This window comes from Triticum aestivum, chromosome 3D (assembly GCF_018294505.1).
Source record: "Triticum aestivum cultivar Chinese Spring chromosome 3D, IWGSC CS RefSeq v2.1, whole genome shotgun sequence".
NCBI classification, from domain to species: Eukaryota; Viridiplantae; Streptophyta; class Magnoliopsida; order Poales; family Poaceae; genus Triticum; species Triticum aestivum.
The window spans coordinates 301,156,149-301,165,925 of NC_057802.1; the positions used below are offsets into that span (position 1 = coordinate 301,156,149).

Sequence of the window (9,777 nt, forward strand, 5' to 3'; positions counted from 1 at the left end):
AATATATGTGGGGTCATGATGGACCATAGTGGGCCGAATCCCACATGACGGACGCTCACGGCCACAACTGTATGTCCTCATATCCGCCACATATAAGCTGGGTATGGGGGTGCGGCCGGTCAGCCCAAACGTTTGGGCTGCGTTTGCCAGTTTCGGTTGGTCGGAACAATGACCGGGTAGGACGGATGTTTGGGGCGGATATGGGGCTCCGGTTGTAGATGGAGTATTTAGCCAAAAACTACCACATTTCACGGAAACGTGACAGAAAACTACCACTTTACGATTTTGTCCCAAAAACTATCACTTTTTTATTAATCCGTGGCAAAAAACTACCAAGTGTGAAAACTGCTCGCTTTGCCTGGGTTAAACCCGAATCTGACTGCCCGACCCCACCGTTTAGGTGCCAGCGTGGCGAAGCGCTCGTGGCCAGCCATTAACGCCCGTGACCTCTACGCCCGCGCGCCCGCTCGTCTCCCCTCGCCCGCCGCAGTGGTCACCGGAGCACTGCCGGCAGTCGCCGACACCATCGCGACCAGATCCTGCCGCCTCGCCTCCCTGGCGCAGCCCAGCGAACCACCCCGTGCCGCCCGTCGCCATGGCCTTGCCCCGAGCAGCCGCCGCCCCGGGGCTCGCCGCCGGCAGGCCTCCCCATCACCGTCCAGCCTCGTCGTCGCCAGATCCGGCAGACGCCGCCCCGAATCCGCCTCCCCCGGACCTCCCACCGCCCTGCTCGCGCCGGAGCGCCGCCTGCAGGTCGCGCCGTCTCCTCCAAATGCGGCCACACCCCTGGCCGGGCGCCCGTAGCCGAGCCCAGTGGTCGCGCGCCCGTGGCCGCATGCCTGGCCTTCCCGCCCTGGCCGCGCGCCCGTCGCCGCGCCCCTGGCCGAGCCCCCCTGGCGTGCCTGGCCGCCGCGCCCCTGGCCGTGCCCATGATCGCCCGCCCGTGGCCGCGCGCCTGGCCCCGCCGCGCTCGCCCGCGGGCGCCCCGCTCCCTGCGCACGCCCCGGCCGTGCCCGCCCGTGGTTGGAGCCGACGGGGGCGAGCAAGAGAGGCATGCGCCGCCTGCGGCGTGGGGAGTGCAGGCGCTGCACTCCGGTGACCACTCCGGCGGGCGAGGGGAGACGAGCCATGTCAGCACTTCACGGTCAAACAAACGGTGTTGACTTACGATGCCATGTCAGCACTTACATGCGGGCCAGGCCTGTCATAAACGCGTTTAAAATGGCTAAATGTCGATTTACTCACATGATAGTTTTTAGTCACAGATTAATAAAAAGTGATAGTTTTCGGGACAAAATCATAAAGTGGTAGTTTGTAGGCACGGTTCCACGAATTGTGGTAGTTTTTGGTTAAATACTCTTCTAGATGCTCTTAGCTACGGCGATGCCGCATAATTTGCTCGAGGAAAGAAATCATGTGAAGGCAATGTACCTCTGCTGTTGCATCGACTTGCAAAGGGCAAAATGACGAGGTACAAGCATGTAGCCCAGACCAATGAGCAGTGACACAATTCGCATGGTATTATTGATGCTGAAACAAGAAATGGATTCTTTTCGGAGTTAACTTGTTCCCGGCACAACACGCACCTACTCACTCCAGAGTCCAGGGAGTATATCAATCACAAACGGGAGCGAACGGCACAAAAAATATACATTTCCATTTTCCTAACCGCCATGCTCCCCCACCCGGTAAACCCCCAGCTACCTACACCGTCAAACTCCGAACTCATCACTGTCGTCCCCTTCTCCGGTCGGTTGTTTACCGCCGACGAAATATCGACTGAAACCGTAAAAAAATGAATAACAATTGCAAAAATAAAAAACTTAGGCAAAGAACATGACATACAGGCACCACTCTATTCAATACCTATGCAATTTTAACTTTACTCGGACGGAATCACGGCGTCGGGGCGGCCGGAGGCGTGCCCCTCGACCGCTCCTCCTCCGGGGTGCCCCGCGCGCTCTCCTCGGTTGTCGTCTGGCCATGGCCACCGCCGATCTCCTCGATCATTCTGACCACGTCCGGGGCGTCCGGCCGCGCGTCCGGCACGGTGGCGACGCACGCCATGGCCACCTGCAGCAGCGCCACCATCTCCTCCTCGGCGCTCGCGCCGAGCCGCACCAGCTCGACGTCGAACACCTCGGCGGTCCACTCCTCGCGCACCACGGACTGCACCCACCGTGGCAGGTCCAGCGTCCCGTCGCCCTCGAGGGACGCGTGCGTCGGGGATTTGCCGGTGAGGAGCTCCAGCAGGAGGACGCCCAGGGAGTAGACGTCGGCCTTGAACGTGGGACGGCGCGTGTCCACGACCTCCGGTGCGCGGTAGCCGCCGGCGCCGGTGCGGATGGACGACGGGGCGAAGATCGGGTGGAGGCAGAAATCGGAGAGCGCGGCGGCGTCGTAGTCCGGTCGGAGCAGGACGTTGGAGGACTTGACGTTGCCGTGCGCGAGGTTGTGCGCCGAGTGCAGGTGCGCGAGGCCGCGAGAGGCGGACAGCGCCGAGCGCATGCGCGCATCCCAGTCCATCGGCGTCCGGCCGGAGCCCCGGCTCCCTGCAAGCGCATGCAAATTTCCCGGTGAGAAATCTTTGACGACTGGCATTAGCAAAATTGCAAAGTGCAAAACTAAAATTTTGCAAGAACTATCACTGCATTTCATGGTGTTTGCCACGCCTCCTTTTTTTTAGTTTCGGCAGTATCTTAGTTAAATATAAACATAGTGAAGAACCAAAACGAATATTGACTAAATTTTCTTTGCGCAAAAAACCAGTAATAAGACGTGCCGCGTCCTTGAACTAACAACTTAAATTAATGCTTATACAGTCTGCTGCTAATCTAAAATACCCAGAGTCATGCAAGATTGAAGAATCTAAATCAATCATCTTGAACTGGTCCATGATTAAAGGGCAGAGGTTGGTCACGCACAAATTAGTTTTTTCAAGCAAAATGTGGTACAGAGAACGCAGGCTTTGAGGAATGCAGGCTGCAACGTAACAAAGATGGCAGCTTACATTGGACATCAACAACCACAACCGAAACAATCAATCAGCTGCCGTAGTAGGTTAAGTAGGACCGAAATTAAATCGACAAGAGACTATAAAACAGAGGAAACATATAGTAAGTACATATATTTATCCGGCCACTAAATAAGCGCATCTGGCAGATACATTCTAGACTACTAGATGCCACTTTCCGAAAGAAAAACAAACATAGAATTGCTCATGGCAGACCTTCAAACACACCGGAAATGGTAGTAGGTCACAACCAGCGTTGGTAATCATACATGCACAAGACAAGCTTCATTAAAAAAACACAATGGAACACTACCAACGACCATCAATATACATAATGTATTTGTGAACTCAGAAACAGAGCAAGGAAGCACGTATAGCTATTTTGCGGACTGAGGGGTCGGCCGGGTACCTAACCAAATGCAAGATTGTGGTTTTTGGCAAGTACTCCCTCCGTTCCAAAATAGATGATTTAACTTTGTACTAGCTTTAGTGCAAAATTAGTACAAAGTTAAATCGTCTATTTTAAAACGGACGGAGTACCGTAGTACTCTGGTGGCGATCAATGGCCAGCGGAATGGCCGACCCGGCAGGGCAGCACTCTGCTATAAGGCCAACTCCATCGCTCGACCCCATTTTGTCCGGCCCCGTCTGTTTGGGGTAAAAGGGACAAATCGGACGGCCCAGCGCGCGACGGCCTGGACCCATCTTGTCCGTTTTGTGTCCGGGCCGACCCATTTCGAGCGCAAACTTGCGCCGGGTTTGGGTCGCCGCGGACACCGAACAGACGCGCCGCTCGTCCGCGTCTGGCCGCGTGGCAGGGCGGCCACCTACCTCCCACCCGCCAACATCAATGCGCACGGGCGGCCGACCCCACCTGTCATCGGCCCAGTGGAAGGTCGCCGTCCTTCTTAAATGGGACCCGTGGACCGGTCGTCGTCCTCACTTCCCACTCCGGCCCCTCTCTGCCCCCTCGAAAGCCGACACGCCCAAACCCTAGCCACTCCCCGTCCTCAAACTCCCCGGCCGGCCGCAGCCATGGGGCTATGGAACTACGGCCGCAAGGGGAAGCACGACCGCGTGGCCGGCTCCTCCTCGGGCCGCCGCCGCGGCTCCGTGAAGAAGGAGAAGCCCGCGTCACCGCCGCGCTCCTCCTGTCGAGCCCCCGCGCCGGCCCCCTTCATCATCGCCCCTAGGCCCGCCGACGAGCGCGACCGGCAGTACCTTTGCGCGGACGTGTGCCGGAGGTACTGGGAGACGAGGACGCCGGTCCCGTGGAGCGACATCCACCTCCCCAACGGATGGCACCTCAGCGCCAAGCAGGTCCCGATCCCGCCGGTGCCGATGGGCGGTCGTGCGCGCCGCGATGAGATCGAGCGCCGCCGCCGCCTCCTCCCCGACGACCTGTACTACGACAACAGGTACGCCCCCGACTCCGTGCTCTGGGACACATGGCTCCAGGACGAGCACGACACGCGCCGCGCGTCCTACTTCGCCGGCACGGTGTCGGGGCCGCGGCGGCCACGTCGAGAGGTGCGCGGGGCGTACGCGGGTGCGCGGCCTCACGCCCACGCCGTCGCCTTCCCCGTCTCCGTCACCACCTCCACCTACTCGCATGACAGCGGAGGAGGAGGCCCGGCTCATGCAGCGTGTCATGGACGACTCCATGAACACGCACGGCGAGCGCCAATGGCACGGCTTGGAGGAGGCGATGGCACTCTTTGCCGCCGGCGACGTCGCCTTCCCCGAGATGGAGATGGCGGCCGTCAAGGAGGAGGAGAGGACGGAGGAGGCGATGGAGGCGAAGCCGGTGGCCGCGTTCCACCCTGGCCTGGTGGGCCAGCAATGGAGCTGGTCGTGCATCGCGCCGGAGATGGCCGACGTCGTGGGGGCGTGAACTGGCGTCCCACACCGCCGCGGTCACCGGAGCGGGAGGCCTTGCCACGGGAGGAGGTGGTGCAGGCACCTCCGGCCTTCCAGGCCGCCCCTGTGTACCACGCGCCGCCGTCCCACCTCTGGACGCCGCCGGCCTACGTCGACCTCGTCAGCGACGACGACTACACCGGCGGCCACTGAAGACGGCGAGCGCCATGGCATCGACGGGCGCGGCTGGAGCGTGCGGCGGCGTTTTTTGTTATGTTAATTAAGTCAAGTGAACTGCTAAACTGGGCCGTTTTGTGGCCGTGACCCCGTAACTAAGTTTTATGTTTATTAAACTGCGCTTATTTACTTTTTTTAGTCATTTTATTTACGTTTTTCTGTTTTTTTAAATCATGTCCAACGCGGACGTGATTTGGGGTGCGGCCGCGCGGTGGGCGCACGCACGACCCAACAGACAAGACCGGACACGGGCGAACCCATCGGCGCCCCAAAGGGACAAAATCCGGCCAAACCGGACGCCCGTTTGGGATCGTGCGGTGGAGTTGGCCTAAGCTGCCGATTGTGTCATGCATGCATATGTGGATGTCAGTATTGACTGGGGCCTGGACCCATATGCCATAGTGGAGACATGCAGAGGACATGCAAGATTTGCCACTTGCCGCGTAGGACCTCAGCTTAGTCAAAATCTCATACTGTCAACTTTGACAAATGCGATTATAGACTCATCAACAGTCCATATAGAGTATGCATAGGTAACGTAATATGGCCGCTGCAACTTCACACACACATTGTTTATGGTGGCATGATGGATAACGTGCAACCACCTGACTGTTCATTCGCCTGTCATCATCATCTATCCCTTTTTCCGGGCAGGTGAGGCTGTGATCGCAAGCAATTAAGATGGCCTCGAGGGAGGGACGACGAGGCACTGACATGGCGTGGAGTGAATGCCTGCTTGCACTGGAGTGCAGCGTTTTGGTCATGAAATTTTTCCCACATGCAGTGTACACCCGTATGATACTGTTGATTTTTTTTCTCCAGAATTTTGGAAGATTGAAACCATTTAAAAAATTCAAACAAACAAAAAAAAACCTCCATGGAGCCCGAGCACCAGAAGGCATTTCCGGCTTGCAGTGCCTCTTGCTCATCAGCTAAACGCATGCGCAGCGAGGCAAGAGGCGAGCACTTTTAGGTGGGGATCATGGCAAGGCGAAGTGGTTCAGCACTCACCGCTCACCGCTCACCACGACAACTCACACCACATTATTCTACGAGTACTTGGAGCCTCCCCACCCCCAATCTTGCATGCTTTCCAGGTATGAGATGTGGTATGAACATAAACGATGTACTAGTACGTGTTGCTATGCGTACTATAGCATAGATTGATGGGGTACCCTAGCTTCGTCGTGCATTTGTGCTGCCATGCCACTTGCCAGGGTATTGACTTTGGGTTTGGTGTGGGGCCGCACTTGGGACTCGGCACATGGCGGTGCGTTGCAGAGGGGCATTTGCGCACCTCTTTACACGCCCAACAGCGCACACTAGCAAGTACTAGTAGCACCGGGCGACAATTCCCACAGCCACAGCAAAAGTGGCTCCAAATGTGACAGATATGGCGCCAAGAGTACACCAAACGAGCACTCCATTCTATTCAATGTACCCTAGCAAATTGCGTTGCATTGCTGGATCGGAATGTGAAGAAAAAAGATCAACTATTTGTGGCACGCACCCAGGCAGCGTGAGCAGTGAGGTGAGGACCATCATCGCTTTACAGCCCAAACCTCGCATCCATCGCACCATACTTGGGCATCAGACAGAGAAAAGCGATGACGAAACAGAAAAGATCAAGAAAACAAATGAGGATCAAAGAAAAGGAACAGCGCCGAAAAGAGAGAGTGCAGGGGGAAAGCGCGCCACAACTACCGTCGGCCGTCCACAACACATGCCGTCACATCGACATCGATTGTTCCTTCTCTTTTTCAGCTATGGGGAGAGGAATTTTCCGAGTAAATTCATCTACCGTTCAGTGTAGACACCTGCTTGCAGCCGACCATCAATGCCGGACAATTCCGGCAGAATCTTGCACTGCACGGTGCCATTCTGTGTGTCCTCGTCGCTAGCGTAAAGGAGGAGTACTCTCGCGCGACGCCGGCCTGAATTTTGTCGACAGTTCCTATGATGGCGCACAGCGCAGCAATCCTAGCCAGGCAAAGCGAGTAGCAGGCAATGCAGTGATGCTGCGAGTGCGACGGCGGCGATGGCGACAATCTCCCTCCGATCACGATGACAACGGCGGCAATGTAAATTTGGTTTCAGAAAAGAAAACAAGATGATGGGGTGAGGCTGACCGTGGAGCATGGCGGAGAGGCTGCCGTTGGGGAGATAGTCGCAGACGAGGAGCTTCTCGTCCTTGGAGAAGTAGTAGGCGCGGACGGGGAGCAGGTTGCGGTGCTCAACCCTGCCCAGCGCCTCCATGTGCGCGTCGAACTCGCGCCGCGCCACCGCCACGTCCTTGAGCCGCTTCACCACCACCGTCGTCCCCTCCTCCAGCACCGCCTTGTACGACGTCCCCACGCTCCCCTTCCCCAGCACCTCCGCCGACGCGCGCAGCAGGTCCTCCAGGTCGAAGCTGTACCCCGCGCCCTTCCCCAGGAACACCAGCCGGCTCGCCTCCCCCGTGCCGGCGCCCGCGGCCACCGCCGCCGCGGCCGCCGACCCGGAGGTGCCGCCTCCCATGTCGTCCTTCGACGAGGACGTCATGCCGGTGACATCGCCCGACGCCGGTGGAGCCACTCCTCTTGTTTGCCCCACCGCCGCCGCGGATGTGCCCTTTGGTGCTCCCTCACGGGCGCCTCTCCGCCGCCGGGACCTCGCGCAGAGCACGATGGCGGCAAGCAGGAGCAGCGCGACGACCACGGCACCCACGACGATGCCCGCAATCGCCGCGCCTGAGAGCTTCCTCTTCTTGTTAGACACCGTCGCAGGCTCGTCGCCCGGGCTCATCCCGGGAGCCGGCGACGGGGACGGGAAGAAGGGGCTGCAAGGGGGCAGCGGTTTGCCGCACAGCTGGAGGTTCCCGGCGAAGGAGTCCGCCGGGAACCGCGCGAGGGCCTGCGGAATGGAGCCGTTGAGGCTGTTGACGGAGACGTTGAAATCCTTGAGCTCCGGGTTGGTGATGCTGGGGATTTTGCCGGAGAGGCGGTTGCCTTCGAGCCGCAGAGAGCGCAGGGAGGCGAGGCTGTTGAGCGCGAAGGGGATGGGGCCTGACAGATTGTTGTGGGAGAGGACGAGCCTCTCGAGGGCCGCGAGCTTGCCGACCCCCGACGGGATGGCGCCGGAGATCATGTTGTTCTGCAGGAAGATGGCGCGGAGGCTGGAGAGCTGGAGCAGGTCGTCGGGGATGCCCCCGATGATGCGGTTGGAGCGGAGCGACAGCACCTGGAGGTTGGGGAGGCGGCCGATGGTCGCCGGCGGGATGGCGCCGACGAGGCCGACCCCCGGGAGGCGCAGCTGGACGACGGTGGATTGGGCGGCGTCGCACGTGACCCCGACCCAGGCGCAGGCCGGTGTGGAGGTGTTCCAGCCGAGCCTCCGCTCGTGGGGCGTGGCCGTGAGGAACGCCAGCAGCGCCGACCGCTCGCTCGGAGGCGGCTCCGCGAAGGCGAGGCATGCAAGCGACGCGACGGCCGCAAGCAGCACCGCGCGGGGCACGACGACGGCCATTGCGACGGGCGGAAGGCGCGGGCGCGTCTATGAGGAAGGCATTGGGGAGCAGAGCAGAGCAGAGCTGGAGCTGCCTTGGTGGCTTCCTGGGGAAATTTTGGGGCGAAGGAAGTGGGAGTGTGCGCGGCGGGGAGAGTTTTATGCGGTGGACGGGTTGGTGACTGACTGGCGAGTAGTGTACGGTAGCTGGCATCGACGAGAGACGCACTGCCACTGGCTCGAAATGGCACACTGCCACAGTGAGCGCGCCCGTGACGGCGTCGGGTACTCGGGCGAGCGTCCGTGTGCCGCGCTGCCTAGCTGCCATTTGTTTGGACTCGTTGGTTTCTGGGCTAGCTTGGCTGGCCCCTCACGCGTTGGAGCATGTCGTACCACGGTTGCTCGCTGGATACGATAGAATATACGCGTATGATAGTGCTCGAAAATGCTGGTGCGTACCGTACTCTCTGCAGGAATTACACCGCATTTGCAGCCGTATTGACCATCTACAGCACTTATGGATTGGTCGTCAAGCCCGTCTGAGAATGTTGAAAATATTAACACTTTTCCAGCTAATCTAATCCACGAATAAATAGTAAACATAGCAAATACGGTATACATCTCATGTCGATACCTAAGCTGTGAAGACGTACAGTACATAGAATCGAAACATCTATAAACAACAAATATACGCGTAGCACATGAACGAGCAGATAGGAGATGGCGGAGGTCGATGCTAGCTCTCTAGCTCTCTAGCTCTCGCTCCCGTTCCCCTGCGCGCCGCGCCGGAAGCCACCCCGGCTCCGGCGGCCACCTCCCCCGCTGCCTTCCGCTTTGGAGGCGGCGTCCACCGCTCTCGCGTGCATGGCTTCCTGGGTTTTCCTCTCGGCTTCTTCCTCGTCCGGGCTCCTCTCCCCTTCCCCTCTGCCGCGAGCCCAGATCCGCTCGCTCATCGTCCCGCAGGTGGTCGGCACCGCCCATGGTTCCATCGTCCAGGACGGTGCGGCGGCGGCAGCCGGCTCCCGTCCTCTGGCGCGGGCGGCGGAGGCCCCCAGGTGGTAGACCCAGCGCGACCGCCGCCGCGGTGTTCAGAGGCCGCGCTCCCCACCCGTGCGTCGCGGCCGCACGGGGCGGCTGCACAACGTCCCGGTGTCCAGGCCGCGCCGCGAGTCCAAGCTCCCTGC

At 59.4% G+C, this 9,777-nt stretch overlaps 1 protein-coding gene across 2 annotated transcripts; it reads right to left on the bottom strand.

Annotated features, from left to right (window-relative positions):
• Window positions 1-1,502: 1,502 nt before the first annotated feature.
• LOC123078539 (probable inactive receptor kinase At2g26730) lies at window positions 1,503-8,932 on the bottom strand. 2 transcript variants are annotated; one of them, XM_044501083.1, is made up of 3 exons: window positions 7,240-8,932; window positions 1,867-2,552; window positions 1,503-1,779 (listed from the first exon to the last, which is right to left on the bottom strand). In XM_044501083.1, the coding sequence occupies exons 1-2, from the start codon at window positions 8,612-8,614 to the stop codon at window positions 1,897-1,899; spliced, it is 2,031 nt and encodes a 676-aa protein (XP_044357018.1). In that variant the 5' UTR covers window positions 8,615-8,932; the 3' UTR covers window positions 1,503-1,779; window positions 1,867-1,896. The 2 variants fall into 2 exon arrangements, with proteins under 2 accessions (XP_044357018.1, XP_044357017.1); XM_044501082.1 differs by having other exon boundaries at window positions 1,503-2,552; window positions 7,240-8,927.
• Window positions 8,933-9,777: the final 845 nt, after the last annotated feature.

What these genes read in the sequence shown, in the direction of transcription:
- LOC123078539 (XM_044501083.1), bottom strand. Translation starts at nt 8,614, where the DNA reads ATGGCCGTCGTCGTGCCCCGCGCGGTGCTGCTTGCGGCCGTCGCGTCG. An exon ending in CCTCTCCGCCATGCTCCACG is followed by an intron (nt 2,553 to 7,239) that starts GTCAGCCTCACC and finishes ATGCGCTTGCAG; the next exon opens with GGAGCCGGGGCTCCGGCCGG.